The sequence below is a fragment of the Micromys minutus genome, assembly GCF_963924665.1.
Source record: "Micromys minutus genome assembly, chromosome: 7".
Lineage (NCBI taxonomy): Eukaryota > Metazoa > Chordata > Mammalia > Rodentia > Muridae > Micromys > Micromys minutus.
The window spans coordinates 65,054,609-65,071,749 of NC_137976.1; the positions used below are offsets into that span (position 1 = coordinate 65,054,609).

The window sequence follows — 17,141 nt, forward strand, 5'->3', positions numbered from 1 at the left end:
AGTGTAGACCAAATATCTATTGAATGCTAGTTGCTTAAGCCAATGCTTCTACAGTCTTAAAACTTTAGTGCTTGTAGGAATAAAAATATATAAATATCGAATTGTATTCCTTTCCAAAATACAACAGAGAACAAATTAGTATTTCCCTGGGAAATTTGTTAGTTCCTAGTAGCAGTACGTGGCCTTGACCTTAAACCAAGATACTTTTCTTTGACTAGAGAGCAGTTTCGCTTTTAGTGTGGAGACTCAAATTGAAACCCAGAAGATCAAAACCCACATAGCCAAGCCTCTTGCAAGGGAAAGCACCTCAGCTCTCCCGAACTGAAGCAGAGACAGTTAGAGTCTACTTTCTCTGTGGCTTGCCACCATTACACGTTATGGCTGGGGGTATAGCTAAGAGGCATTACACTTTCCCAGAATAAGGAAGACATTTGGTTTGATCCCATTTACCAGCTGAATGACAAAAAATGACCAGTGCAGCTCACGACCAACATCGATAGCCAGGAACCTAGAAAACTTGATGAACCACACAGAAAACATTAACCCAGAGGGCACACTACCTGATGTCTCCATTTTGATGTGAACAAGATCTACAAAATGTCAATCACACCAATATCCAGCAACAACTCAAATTTTTAAATTGTTTGGTATAAACAAGACTTTATGTCCTCAGATATGTAATTATTTAATTGTTTGACTGTGTGAACATCATTTAATCATGCTCAAATACTTGCAAATGGCATGCTGTGCAAATTGCACCCATTTAATTCAAAGGGATATGGCTATAGTAAGAAAAAATGTATTAGAAATGAGAGAAATTTAGACGAAAATTATATATTACTTTATAGGTTTTGTTATCCATTCAATTTGCAAACATTCACATGGGGAAATAAATATCTGGGAAATATTGGCAATGCTGGGAAGTTATAAAAACTTACGGACTGAGCAGGTGAAACTTTGGTGATTGATGAAAAGGAGAGAAATGTGTGACATTAAAGTTTTCTTTTAAGCCTTCTCTTCTGATATCATTGTCTCCAGGTTTGACTAGTCAGGACCATACTTGTGAAGATACTGGGTTTTCTTAAATGTACACTAAGTGGGTTTGATAACCACTGAACTATCTTCTTTCTGTCCAGAGGTCTAGTGTGTTAATGCTCATATGAAAATGAGTTTCCTATGTTGTCTATCATGTACAGTTTGGGGGAATTCAGAGCTTCGAAAGTATCTGATATGGCGGTGCAGAGTGGAATATACAGAAATCAGTGAGATCTCTATCAGTCTCTGGGTCATGTGAATGTATCAGGAAATTGGAAGATGTGCACTTGATTCCAGGAAGTACTTGGCTTTTTATAGGTATTAGCTAATTCTCATTCAAATATAAGTGCAGCAGTTGCTAGCAGACTCAAGGAGTGGTCACATCTAGTCTATTTCTAGATATGAGGGAAGCAATTCCATGTGGGATTTGCAGGAGGTGTTTTTCAAAAGGCAGTGAGTCTCTTTGCAGTCACTGCGTACTCCTATCTTTATGGGCACTCGGAGTCTAGTGCTTACAGAGCATCAGCGTCAACAGACTCATGGGTATCTGCATTTCTCTTTAGTTAAGTCATTGTCATAAAATTTTCACCCTCATAATAACTCTGGAGTATTTGAGAGGAAAGAAAAATATAATTTAAATTATGAAAGGATTAGATCAATGCCATGAAAACAAAAACAAAAACAACTCCCATATATTACTATGCAGATGGTTAGAGAGGTTGCTGGTTTCTAGAATTATTTGTGGGGAAGGGTGAAATTATCCTAAGCTTTACTGAAAGATAGCATGGTGTTCAGATTTCAATGTTAACAATGTAGTGTTTATATAACATATTTTAATGAAATAAAAAGTGCTTTCTTGTGTTCCTTTATTTTTCTCCTATTGCTTTCTGACCAAAAGATAGTTGGGGAGAAAACTTGGCTTATACTTTCAGGTCACAGGCTGTCACTGAGGGAGGCAGGTCAGGGACTCCAGGCAGGAAGCTGGAGGTTGAAACTGAGCAAACATACTGTTTCCTGGCCCACTGTGTGCCTGGCTCCCCTGGCCCACTCTGTGCCTTGCTTCCCTGATTATACTGCACTAATTTTCTTACATGGTCTGAGCCCTGAGGGATGTTATTCATCACAGTAGACTTGGACTTCATTCATCATTTAACACACAAGACAGTCACCCACACAAATGCCCACAGGTCAATCTGATTCAGGCAATTTCTAAGTCAGGTTTTTCTCTCACAATAGTTCTGTACTATGTTAACAAAGTTGACCAGGGCTTGTATTAATTAGAATTTTAACCTATACTTGCATAGTAACATAATTACACAGGATTATGTGAAAATCGCTAAATCAATTTTATAAAGCACTGGAATGAGTGACTGTTCTATTTGAAAGATAAAATCTAGTTGCTCGTCAAGGGTGTCCAAGCTACAGCCTTTGACTTGAATATGCCTTGGGTTATCTATAAATGCAACCCAATATAAACTGCAAACTTGCTTCAACTATTGTAAAATTGTGTGTGTGTGTGTGTAAATTTTTTAAACTTGAGTGTATGTTGAGTGTGAACTTTGAAGGTAGGTAAAAATGACATGTTGTAATCTCAAAATTTCAGGGACTTTTGATAGGATCTATGTTTTCTTTCAAATAGTCTCCTAAATTATTTATCATGAATACATTAATTGACTAAAGAAATATTTGCCAATGTGTATATATATATCATCTCAAAGGGGACATTTGCAAGTAAAGATGAGTCTATTCAGCTAGTGTGAAAAGTTTTTGGGCACCTGTCCATAGGATACTTGTTGAGACTGTACTCACAAAGACAATCTGTCAGCCTCTGGAACTGGAGAGCCGGTTTCTACCAATCCGATCCATGGGGATACCATACCGCTTTTTTGAATGATCAACTACTTTCCTGTAACAAACCATAAAGAACATTTTAAACCAATGTACAAATTATCAACCAATGGTCTTGTTTTTGACTTAATGTAGAACTGGGCTCTCTTCAGAAGTAGGAACAAAACATGATAAATATTATTTACCGGTTGCCATTCTCATCTCTGCCTATGTGTCAAGAAAATAAAATATGGGAAGGCTGGTTCAAATCAGTTAGCTCCCATAAAAATCCAGGTCTTATCAGCATATTAAATTGTCAACAATCTTATTGATAAATCCTGCTCCCTCAGTGGGTTTCATTCTATCATGGCTCTTATGCCTCTAAATGAAACCAATCAAGATCCCTTTTTATTTCATTAAGAATAATGGCTGGAGAAAAGAAAATGTGTGGATGTTAAAACTGAAGTGGTAGAAGCCCACCTCTTATGCATCACTGACTGGGATCAAAATGCAAACATTTGAGCCCGTGGGGCACACTCTCTTTCAAGCGATCACTACTTCTGTGAGGTGAAATGTATTTGCTTATAGGACAACTCAGTGTTCAACAACTGAGAACTGAAAACAAAGGTTTGCTTTACAATGGATTCTGTCATAGTTAAGGTTTTATTGATGTGAAGATACACCATGACCACAGCAACTCTTATAAAATAAAGCATTTGGGGCTGGCTTATTGTTTCAGAGGTTTTAGTCCATTATCATCCAATTGGAAATCAGTACAATTGGAAACAATGTATGCTGAAATAAAAAAATTCTCCTCTGTATTTAACTTGTTATTATATTTTACTATTCTTTGGGGTGGATGTTGAGATTGAGTCTCCTAAAAGTAGCTCTGGCTGTCCTGAAGTTCACAATGTCAAATTGGCTGGCCTTGAACTCAGAGAGTTCCATCTGTCATCTGCCTTATGAGGGCTGATATTAAAGGTGTGTACCACTACACTTGGCTCTGTTCTGCATTTTAAATGAACTAATGGTACCACGACTAACATAAATGACTCTAAGTTTAACATTACTATATTGTAGTAATCAGAATAATGGATTCCCAACAGTGTTATACTGAGTTAAGCAAGTGAACCTGATTCCTTTGCACAGTAGTTCTTAAAACTAGCTGATAGCTTCAGGTGCGTGCATCAGACACCAGACAGTAAGAACAATCTAAGATGAACCACAATTACGAAGGACAGCCTGAAGACAGAGGAGTCAGGACTTGAAGAGGTGCCATGGTTCCTTTGAGGTTTTAGCAACAACAACAATAACAACAAAACTGGGATCCCAGTCCTTCAAGCACAAGGAGTTAAATTCTTCCAGCAATTTAAACCACATGAAAATGCTTCCCCAGAGGCAGGAAAGATCAGTCACCTGACACACTCACATCATCTGTGTCCAGGTAGAAGACAGGCAAGAGAGTGCAGGAACAGACAAAAGGGGACTTCATATCCCACCCATTAGCTGGAAATCAGCCATGCCACCTGCCACCTAACAGAAGACAAGCCTGTGAAAATTGGCCTGAATTGATGAACAGTACATAATGAACAAAATTATGAGATAGTTGATTGGAATTCAGTATGGTGTCACCAAGAATAGATACACTTCTGTATATGAATTAGGATTTATGTCTATATGCTAGCAGGCTAATGTATACATGGTATTGAACTCAAGTCATCACCCCTTTCTTTAAATTGATTCCTTCACTGACTATCCATCATTAGCACGTTTAGGTCCACAGGATCATGGGTTCAAAGAATCACAGGAATAAAGGATCACAAGATCACAGGTGTGCTAACAGGCCCAGGATCACAGAAGAAGCTAGAGACCCAGGAAACACCAAAGAGCACTGGAGCTCTAACACACTCTAGAACATCAGGAACTTGGTCACATTGAGACTCCAGTATCTCAGAGGCAACTTGACTCCCAAGAGCTCTGACACACGCTTGAAATTGATCTCAGGATCTCAGGATCCCAGGACTCCAGAATTATAGAAACACAGGATCACAGAGACACCTGGACTTCGAGGAGTTCTGATACAATCAGGATCTCAAGAGGGACAGGCTGCAGTCAGAGACAGCTAGGGTAGGCAGCACTAGAGACAACCAGATGATGAGAGGCAAGTGCAAGAACATCGGTGCAAAAATACTCAGTAAAACTCTCGCAAATCAAATCCAAGATAACTTCAAAACTATCATTCACTATGATCAAGTAGGCTTCATCCCAGGGAAGCAGGGATGGTTCAATACACAGAAATTTATCAACATAATCCACTCTATAAACAAACTCAAAGGAAAAAAACACATAATCATCTCATTAGACGCTGAGAAAACATTTGACAAAAGTTCAACACTTCTTCATGTTAAAAGTCTTGGAAAGATCAGGAATTCAAGCCTCATACCTAAACATAGTAAAAGCAACATACAGCAAACCAGTAGCCAACATCTATCTAAATGGGGAGAAACCAGAAGCAATTCCACTAAAATCAGTCTCCCTACCTATTCAGTAATGTGCATGAAGTACTAGCTAGAGCAATAGATACCAAAAAGAAGTCAAAGAGATACAAATTGGAAAGGAAGAAGTAAAAATTATCACTATGGGAAGATTATATAATAGCATACTCAAGTGACCACAAAATTCCAATATGGAACTCCTAAACTTGATAAACAACTTCAACCAAATGGCTGGATATAAAATTAACTCAAAAAAACCAAAACAAAACAAAACAGAAAAACAAAACCCAGTAGCCTTCCTCTACTCAAAGGATAAATAGGCTGAGAAAGAAATTAGGGAAATGACACCCTTCAGAATAGTCACAATTAATATAAAATACTTTGGTGAAAAGTAAGTAAAGAAAATATCCAATTTGAAAAATAGAAGTAAAGAATCAAAACCTCCCAGGTTTAAAAAGGGGAAGAAAATGGCAGCTGCAACTTAGATGCCCTGTTTTCTGTTCCCAAAGACACTTTAGGTTCACATGCTGTGAAGAAATGTATTTTATTAGTTTTTTTCATATAAAATAACTGTACTATTCTAATGGAATATTTAAATTACAATGGAACATTTATTGGTTATTATACTTGTTTTCTAAACTAAGGTAACATAACTGTGAATAATAGTTTGGTTTTTTGTTTTTGTTTTTTGTTTTTTGTTTTTTATTTTTATTTTGTTTTGCTGTAGTTAATGATTTTCTGCTTAAACAGATGAACAGAGGCTGCCCATGTAGAGGTAGCAAAATGATTAAGTTCCATCTGTTTATACCCCACAACTATCTACACTCTTACTATTCCCAGGTCTGATCTGAACTGTGTTCAGATTTGGTAAATAGGACTTGATCATTTATTAATGTTTTTTACTTACTGTTTCTGGCATTCTCTACAATTCGGTTATTCTAAGAAACTTGTTATTTTCTGATAAATTTGAAGTAATAGGTGATATTCATATCTATTGAAATTGTTTATAAATCCAACACACTTACTTGTCAGGTACTATTTGATTAGATTTTTGTTTATCTCTCATGTGCTCAGATGATGTTGAAAGCAGATCAGTACACACACACACACACACACACACACACACACACACACACACACACACATACACTCACACATTTTTTTCTGATTTTATTGGATATATTTATAATTCGAATGTTATCTCCTTTCCCAGATTCTCCTACATAAGCCCTATCCCATCACTCCTCCCCCTGCTTCTTTGAGGGTGTTCACCCACTCACCCCCTCCCACCTCCCCACCCTGACATTCCCCTACACTGCAGCATCAAGCCTTGGCAGGACCAAGGGCTTCTCCACCCATTAATGTCCAACAAGTCCATTCTCTGCTACATGTGCAGCCGAAGCCATGAGTTTGTCCATGTGTACTCTTTGGATAGTGGTTTAATCTCTGGAGCTCTAGTTGGTTGTAATTGTTGTTTTTGTGGGGTTGCAAATGCCTTAAACTCCTCAATGCTTTCTCTAACTCTTTCATTAAGGACCCCATTCTCAGGTTTATGGTTGGCTGTGAGCATCTACCTCTGGTTTTTTTTTTTTTTTTTTTTTTTTTTTTTGTTCTGGCAGAACCTCTCAGGACACAGCTATATCAGGCTCCTGTCAGCATGCTCTTCTTGGTATCAGTAATATTGTTTGAGTTTGGTGGCTGAATATGGGCTGGATCCTCTGGTGGGGCAATCTCTGGATGGCCTTTTCTTCAGTTTCTGCTCCAATCTTTGTCTCCCTATTTGCTCCTGAGAATATTTCTATTCCCCTTTTAAAGAAGGACTGAAGCATCTGCACTTTGGTCATCCTCCTTCTTGAGCTTCATGTGGTCTGTGAATTTTATCTTGGGTGTCCCAAGCTTTTGGGCTGATATACACTTATCAGTATGAGTGCATACTATGGGTGTAGTTTTGTGATTGGGTTACCTCAGTCAGGATGATATTGTCTAGATCTATCCATTTGCCTAAGGATTTCATAAACTCATTAATTTAATAGCTGAGTAGTACTCCACTGTGTAAATGTACCACATTTTTTGTATCCATTCCTCTGTTGAAGAACATCTGGCTTTCCTCCAGCTCCTGACTATTATAAATAAGGATACTATGAACATAGTGAAGCATGTGTCCTTGTTATATATTGGAGCTTCTTTTGGGTATATGCCCAGGAATGGTATAGTTGGGTCTTCAGGTAGTACTATATTTTCTGAGGAACCACCAGGCTGATTTCCAGTGCAGTTGTACCAGTTTATAATCCCACCAACAATGGAGGAGCATTTCTCTTTCTCCACATCCTCACCAGTATCTGGTGTCACCTGAGTTTTTGCTCTTAGGCATTCTGACTGGTGTGAGGTGGAATCTCCCGTTGTTTCAATTTGCATTTTCCTGATGACTAAGGATGATGAACCTATAAACAGTCACAAAGACATTTATACATATCTTTAGCTGATGTTTTTCTCAGCTCCATTGAATTATTTCCAGATTGTTTGAGTGACTTCAGAGCAGAGAACCAGACTCAGTGGGCAGAGAAAAGTAGCACATGGCTTTGTTGTAGATCTTCATCACTTGGATTCAACTTACCAGATGTGGGATTCACTACACAAACTTACAGAGACTTAGAAGCAATTAATTGTATGCTTGCACATACATATTTGCTCAGCATACAGACAAGTCACCACATATAAAAACACAAAACAATTATATTTAAAAGTCCATAAAAGTCAAATGGCTCAGAAAATCAAGGAGTTTCTCTATAATTTCATAACAGATCGGAAATAAAATGGTGTAAGATGATTTGTAGAAAACTAAAATTGTTATGAATGTGTCTTGATATCCCAGATGATTTATTAATGCTTTTAGATTAAGTGTCATAGTTGTTACCATAGAGATCATGCATAGTTTGTTGAGATTGACTTGTTGTATGTCATATTTTATATTTTGGCTGAGAATATGTGTTGCAGTGTTGTAGGTCACACACACACACACACACACACACACACACACACAGGCACACACACACATACAGTCACACACAGAGCTGAGAGACAGAGGGCAGTGTGAGAATGTTTTTTTCAATAGGTTCATAATTTTGATAATAAGAACGACGAATTGTATTATAGTAAAAAAAAAAATAACAAGACTGAACCAGACAGCTTCCAATTTAGGTTCCAACAATTCCCTCAAAGCCTTTTGTACTGGACAAATTCATCTTTTATAATCAGTGAGTAAATGGCACTGTGCAAAGTCCTGTAAACTACTGTGTTTTCAGCCTTTCTTCACTGAACCACTAATGGCAATACTAAATGGGTAGCTTGCTGCCATTTTCCTAAGAACCTCATAAAACATTCACATGGCAAAATACGGAAATCTCCTGCCAATATCCCAAGAGAAACAGGGACATTCCAGCCATGTGAGTGAGCCATTTTGGAAGTGGACTTTTCTTGCCTCCAGGAAACCTCAGTCTTTGTAGAGCTGTTGAGTCAAGTAGATGCACTGATTTTTTACAATCTGATTTTTACATTAATCCTAGATGTGGTTTTGAGGAAAAGATGTATTATATGCTGATGACTCAAAACAACCTCTTGACTCAAATTAAATGTTTTTCTGGACTCTAACATTGAAAGCCTGCTTAACTATTTTCAAATTTAACCACGAATTGTGGGCATTTCTTTTAATATGTCTCTGATACTTGCTGGGGTCTTTGACAGTCTGCTCTTACATGTCATATCATTCATTTCAAGTTGATTAGTTACATTTGAACATGACAATCATCCTTCCTGGATTCTCCATTTTGATAATTCAATTGCAGAATTCAAAGGTAATTGACTATACATTACTGCATGGTCCCTATGGCAATCGGAGACACTCATTAGTGCACTTTTAAATCTCACAAGTCTCAAAGTACTAGACAATGAATTGTTAGGCAAATATGTATCCAAAATTGAGTACCCCTAGGCTTTTTTTCCCCACATAGTTTCTGTGAATAAATAGGAAAACTATCATGCTTGGATTTTTTCCCAAAGAAAATAAAGAAAAACATAGCAGTTCACCAGCGTATCACGGCCTCTGGGAATTATATAGATTGGTATGGAAGGAACTTTTTACCCCATAAAGACAGGAAGCAAGTAGGGATGGTAGCAGGTTTAGTCCCTTCTGCTCAAATAAGCAAGCAGCTACAGGGTGTTTTCCCCTGGGAAGGAGAGATTAAGGAGTGGGGCAAGATGTCAGTCATTTTCTAATAGAAGCGTTTTCTTATGTTGTGGGGTCACAGGTGAGTTTAGATCATAAAGGGAAATGCTGCTTTCTCAAAAAAGGTTATGTCTGGCTTAGCATGCTATCTCAAATGTAGTAATTTAGCTTATAGAGAGTCCATTACATTTGTGACGATGTTGCTTCCTTTATATTGTTGGCTAAAGCATTTTCTACAAGAGATGAGCTGTGTGAGTACACAAGCATTCAGGCAGGAAATCTGAATGCTGAATTAGATACCAAGACTTAAGTAACCAAGATAAACCAGTCCCAACTCACTAGGAATCCTATACCGTGTTGCAGGTTAAGGCATAGTGATCCTTTCTGGCTTGACTTATGACCTTCTTGAGGATATAATAAACCTTTTTCTTTTAAACTTCTCCTTTTTCATTTTTTTTTCTACTTTGTACTATTTTTTAATTTTAATTTTTATTCTTTACGTACATTACATCCCTGCCGCCCTCCCATCTAGCAAGCAGACTTGCACTAAAATGCTGCGCTGAAATTTCTTCTTGGACGTGATAATGAAGCACATTATAAGCTCTCTTTCGACTCAACAGTATCCTTTGAAAGAAGATTGTTGGCCTCCCTATGTAAGTTAGGTAAGGTCGGCAAGCATGTGGTGCTGAGCTGAGGTCAGAAGAGACAGGCAATAAAGAGCGGGCACTGGAAAGTGGGGGCCAAGATCATTATGTTCAGTGGCCTTTCCCAACACATAGACTGGATGTTTAACAAGGACCACAGGGGCCTGTAAAAGGGGCATTGCCCTCTGGAGTCTTTCCTGTCTTCTAACGTCTGAAAATGGAGCCCAATTGAATTACTCCCTCCTGGCATCACCAAATAGAAGTTGGAAAAAAATTAGTATGGATTTTGAGATGACTCAGCGGGCCCCGGTCTGTCACATTGCCTTACAGTGTATCAAAAAGGGTGTGAAATGTTAGGCTGTTCATCTTGATCTTTGGGAGTGCCATTGGAAGTACAATCACTCTAGTATATTGAATCTGACATTACTATTCTCTACTTTAGCCTGGATCTCCAACTGGTGTAGGGCAAGAGACCATTTGTCATTGGTATAGAAAGGCTAGGAATTTGCTTAGTGTATATAGTCAAGTTAACTTTATTATTCCTAGCCTTTGATTTGATAAGCATGTTATTCCAATAGAGTTTTAATTTGTATGTTGGAAATAGTTTTAAGTTGAATATCATTGTACTTGAAGTTAAATGAAGATGTATAATTTATAACTAGATTATATCAGGGAAGTAATTTTACCTATCTGAAACTTTTTAATAAAAAGAGGATCATAATATCTCTCTCCCTTGTCAGGAATTGGCATCTTAGAATGATATTCTTTATTTTAGCATTTGGTTTTGATACCTCCAAAACTGAGGAGAACTGAGAACAGACTAGGCAGCAAATATTTTTTTTGCATTCTCAAGTGAGGCAGTAGCTTATGTAACATTTAGAAGGACGTTGCTACACCTAATTGTTTCCCATCTTAATTCCCAAAGGGAGTATTGTCACATGGGTCAGAATAACATTCTAGAACTGATCTAGATCTGTAGCATTGAGCAACTGAATTAGGCATCTTTCATCTTTTCAGACTTGTCTGTTTATATTTTCTCATATAATTTTCATCAATGGGAGGCTGAACTATTCAGAATAAATGTTCCATTGTTTCTTGGTTTCTGTTGAGTCCAGCAACAGGTGCCCTTGGCTGGAGGGAGGGGAGGAAGATCAAGAGAGATCTTGGCATTGTTTTATTCCTGTCCTCCTCACATTCTCTTGTGAAGATTTTCAGTGAGTTATGTTCTTGAATGACCCCCACTGGACTCTAAATTCTTAGAGTCCTCTTACAGTGTGTGATTAGGTCAGGCCCTTAAGCTGCTGTGTATTTATCACCACTAGACTATATTTACAGTTTCTACACAGCCTCTACTGAAATAATCTCTTCAAAAATTTCTATTTCTGAAGTGTCACCCAATTCTTTCTGCAATAATACTTGGTTTGCTGACCTCAAAATATTATGGGATTATATGAATAATACTTGTAAAATGTTCAAATATAGAGTAATAATATTGCATTTGCAAGATTTATTCAACATTGTGTGATATTATTTTTCAAACAATATTCCAGGCCAATAATTAGTAGCAATTGCGTTGAATGGTCATTCTATACACCAAGAATGTGCTTTTGCTTGCGTCTTGTTATCCACACAAATGGGATGGGTAGTCATTAGTTTCAGACATGAATGAAGTGTGCTGAAATGGGAAAATATTTAAAATCAAATCATAGTTGAATTTTCCTTATAAGTTAAGGTAATTTTCCCACGCACCTTAAAAATAATTTTGGCTTCACATTTAGATGGAAAATATGTCAAATAACTGAAAATGAGAAGAATAGGCCCCCTATTACTTCATATGCTCTGACATACACTCTGTTCTGTTTAACTCTCGTTTTGTTTCTGTTTTTCCTCCATCTTTCTGGTTTCATTTCTAAGGAGAACTTTCCAAAGCATGCAGTTTTCCTTCCTAAATGTTGCTTTGCAGGTATACAATAATGCGCATAATGTACTCAGAGCTCTGTTTTCTCAGACCAGGAACATGCACTGACAAAAACCCAATCTACCAATGTGGGCAGAAATGGCTTTCTCAGGTTTATCACCATGTAACTGAAATGCAATCTTTACTTTCACTGTCTGTGCAGAGAACAAGTCAGGTGGTATTAAAAGCTCGGGACCTCATCACACATAGAAAACTAAGTTGAACTGGAAATGTATTCAGATGCCAGGTTTACGGCAATGCTTTCTATAGTAGTTACAACCTATCTCTCTTAGTTTTCTACCTGTCTTATATACAAATCTCTTAATATATGTTTTAAGAGTAAAAACATGAACTCCTGTAACCTTCCCTTGACAAGGAATAATGCCAGAAAAACCTTAGAAATTACCATGAAATGTAATTCTAATGTATAAAGTGTTATGTTTCAAATTAAATATAAATCATTTAAGTTTTTAAGTAGAACAACTTTTAATTCCTCAAAAAATGAAGATCAGGCAGGTGCTTTTACACTTGGACCAGCAGATAACCTGGGGCACAGGCCTGGTGAGGCTCCACCCTGACCACAGAGCACAGAGAGTGCTTGGTGGAGGTGCTTGTTCCAAAAGTTCCTTTCCGGCCCATAGTAAGAGAGTATCTGGATCTGCTCAGCAAGGCTACGCTTGTGGACCTGACACTCAGGGGCTCTACACCTGGACCAGCAGATAACCTGGGGCAGAGGCCTAGTGAGGTTGCACAGTGATTACCCAGATCACAGAGAGTGCTTAGCAGTGGTGCCGGGGCCTGTACCAGAGAGAATCGTGTTCTTCCTGGGAAAGGCGGTGCTGGAAGATCAGCTGCACAGGCGATTTTACACCTGGACCAGCAGTGAGCTTGCCATATAGGCCCAGGGAGGACACATGGCAAGTCCTCAGTGGGCAGAGACTGCTGTTCTCGCTGGAAAACCGTCCTTTTTGGCCTGAAGAAAGAGCCAGGACCCCACCACTAGGACTCAGGACAAGTGGGCAAAGGACTGAGCTCTCAGAACCGCCTCATAAGAGCTCCTACACCCTAGTCCACAAAAACAACTGAGTTCCTGCCACCAGAACTCACAGCTTGCCCACAGAAAGCTGAGCACTCGGAAGTAATTTTCTTCCTGAGCACACTGGCCCTCATATCCATGGGAGAGACAGGTGCCAGTCACTGACAACCAGGCACATATAACCACAGATAACAAGATGGCAAGAGGAAAGCAAAAGAACTTAAACAATAGAAACCAAGATAACCTGGCAAAATTAGAACACGGCTCTCCCACCACAGTAAGTAGGAGATTGCCAAAAATCTCAGAAAAACAAGACTTAGACTTAAAATCATACTTCACAATGTAGATGGAGATCTTGGAGAAGAGCATGAATTAACATTTATAGGAGAACACACATAAACAAATAGAAGTTCTTCAAGAGGAAATACAAAATCACTAAAAGAACTACAGGAAAACACAAACAAACAGGTAAAAGAATTGAAAACAGAAATAAAAACAATAAAGAAAATACAAAAAGAGACAACCCTGGAGATAAAAAACCTAAAAAGGAAATCAGGAGTCAAGCATCTCCAACAGAGTACAAGAGATAGAAGAGAGAATCTCAGGGGTCGAAGGCAACATTGAAATCATAGACAAAACAGTCAAAGAAGATGCAAAACCCAAAACAGCTCCTAACTCAAAAGGTCCAGGAGATCCAGGACACAATGAGAAGACCAAACCTAAGGATAATAGGAATAGAAGAGGGCAAAGAATATCAACTAAGAGGCACAGTAAATATTTTCAACAAAATCGTAGAAGAAAACTTCCCTACCTTTAAGAATGAGATGACCATGGGCATAAAAGAAGGCTACAAAAGTCCAAACAGATTGGACCAGAAAAGAATTTCTTCCTGACACATAACAGTCAAAACACCAACTGTTCAAAACAAAGAAAGAATACTAAAAGCAGTAAGGGGAAAAGGACATGTAAGACATAAAGGTAGACCAATCAGAATTACACCTGACTTCCCAACACAGACTTTGAAAGCTAGAAGATCCTGGACAGACACCATGCAGACCCTAAGAGAACACAAATGTCAGCCTAGGTTACTATACTCAGCAAAACTCTCAATCACCATAGATAGAGAGACCAAATATTCAATGACAAAACTCTATTTACATAATATCTGACCATAAATCTAGCCCTACAAAGAATAATAGATGCAAAACCCAACACAAGGAGAGAAACTACACCCTAGAAAAAACAAGAAAATGACTAAGCTAGAAAACCAAAAGACACACAGACATAATTCTACCTCTAACAACAAAAATATCAGGAAACAACAATCATTATTCCTTAATATCTGTTAACACAAATGGAATCAATTTCCCAAACAAAAAGACATAGATCGTCAGACTGGATAAATAAACAGAATCTAGCATTTTGCTTCATAAAAGAATCTCATCTCAGAGACAAAGACAGACACAGACAGAGTTAAAGGCTGGGAAAAAACGTTCCAAGCAAATGGCCCCAAGAAACAAGGAGGAGTAGCCATTCTAATATCAAATAAAGTAGACTTTTAACCAAAATTTATCAAAAAAGGTAGGAAAGGACACTCATTATAGGAAAAAATTATCAGGATGAATTCTCAATCCTAAACATGTATGCTTCAAATTCAAGAACACCCATATTCATAAAAGAAATTCTACTGAAGCTCAAAAGATACACTGTACCACACACAGTGACAGTGTGAGACTTCAACACGCCACTCTTATCAAAGGACAAATCATGGAAGCAGAAAGTGAACCAAGACACAGTGAAACAAGCAGAGGTTATGAACCAACTGGAATTAGCAAACATCTACAGAACATTTCATCCTAAAACAAAAGAATACACCTTCTTCTTAGCACCTTATGGCACCTTTTCCAAAACGAACCATTTAGTTGGTCACAAAACAAGCCTCAATAGATATAAGAAGATTGAAATACTCCCATGCATCCTAACAGATCACCATGGAATAAGGCTGGTCTTTAATAACAACAAAGACAACAAAAAGCCCACGTACAAATGGAAGCTGAACAATGCTCTGCTCAATGATAGCATGGTCAAAGAAGAAATAAAGAAAGAAATTAAGGATTTTCTAGAATTTAATGAAAATGAAAATACAACATACCCAAACTTATGGGATAGAATAAAAGCAGTACTAAGAGTGCCTCCAAAAAGAAAATAGAGAGAACATAAAGTAGCAACTTGACAGCACAGTTGAAAGCTCTAGAACAAAAAGAAGTAGATATACCTAAGAGGAGTAGATTGCAGGAAATATTCAAACTCAGAGCAGAAATCAACCAAGAAGAAACAAAAAGAATCATACAAAGAATCAATAAAACCAAGAACTGGTTCTTTGAGAAAATTAACAAGAACAATAAACACTTAACCAGACTAAATATAGGGCACACAGAGAGTGTCTGAGTTAATAAAATCAGAAATGAAAGGGGAGACATAACAGCAGAAACTGAGAAAATTCAACAAATCATCAGATCTACAAAAGCCTATACTCAACAGAACTGGAAAATCTGGAGGAAGTGGATAAATTTCTAGAAATATACCAGATACAAAAGTTAAATCAGGAACAGATAAATCATCCAAATAATCCCATAACACCTAAAGAAATAGAAGCAGTCTTCAAAAAACTCCAAAAAAAAAAAAAAAAAAAAAAAAAAAAAAAACCCAGGACTATATGGGTTCAGTGCAGAGTTCTATCAGAGATTTATTGAGTACCTAATACCAATACTCTCTAAACTATTCCATAAAATAGAGTCAGATAGAACACTATCTAACTCATTTTTCGAGGCCACAATAACCCTTGTTCCTAAACCACACACAGCACACAGACCCTACAAGGAAAAAGAATTTCAAACCAATCTCACTTATGAACATTGATGTGAATATGCACAAGAAAATCCTTGCAAACCAAGTCCAAGAACACATTAAAATGATCATTCACCATGATCAAGTAGGCTTCATCCCTGGGATGCATGGATGGTTTAATATATGGAAATCCATCAACATAATTCACCACATAAACAAACTCAAATGTCATCTCACTAGATGCTGAGAAAGCATTTGACGAAATTCAATACCCCTTCATGTTGAAAGTCTTGGAAAGAACAGAAATCCAAGACTCATACCTAAACATAATAAAAGCAATATACAGCAAACCAATAGCCAACATCAACCTAAACGGTGATTGGAAAGGAAGAAGTAAAAACATCACTGTTTGTGGATAACATGATAGTGTATGTAAGTGACCCCAAAAATTCCACCAGAGAACTTCTACAGCTGATAAACACTTTCAGGAAAGTGGCTGGATATAAAATTACCTCAAACAAGTCAGTAGCCTTCCTCTGCTCAAAGGACAAACATGCAGAGAAAGAAATTATGGAAAAGATACCCTTTACAATAGTCACAAACAATATGAAATACATTGGTGTGACTCTAACTAAGCAAGTGAAGTACCTGTGTGACAAGAACTTCAAATTTCTGAAGAAGGAAATTAAGGAAGATCTCAGAAAATAGAAAGATCTCCCATGCTCATGGATTGGAACGATCAATATTGTAAAAATGGCCATCCTACCAAAAGCAATCTACAGATTCAATGCAATTCCCACCAAAATTCCAACCCAATTCTTCATAGAGTTGGAAAAAGCAATGTGCAGTTTCATCTGGAATAAAAAAAGACCTAGAATTGTGAAATGGCTCCAGCACTAAGGTCAAACATTGACAAATGGGACTTAATGAGATTGCAAAATTTCTGTAAGGCTAAGGACACTGTCAAGAAAACAAAAGTGCAGCCAACATATAGGGAAAAGATCTTTACCAACCCCACATCAGATAGAGGCCTAATATCCAAGGTATACAAAGAACTCAAGAAGTTAGACACCAGAGA

General features: G+C 37.6%; 1 protein-coding gene across 2 annotated transcripts in view; it reads right to left on the reverse strand.

Moving 5' to 3' along the window:
• OSTN (osteocrin) overlaps positions 1 to 17,141 on the reverse strand; it is a 38,292-nt gene that overhangs the window by 1,144 nt on the left and 20,007 nt on the right. For both annotated transcript variants that reach the window (XM_080919356.1, XM_080919355.1), the window contains one exon: positions 2,845 to 2,941. In XM_080919356.1, coding sequence (XP_080775482.1) covers positions 2,857 to 2,941 — 85 coding nt within the window. In that variant the 3' untranslated portion in view covers positions 2,845 to 2,856. The remainder of the gene's footprint in view (positions 1 to 2,844; positions 2,942 to 17,141) is intronic.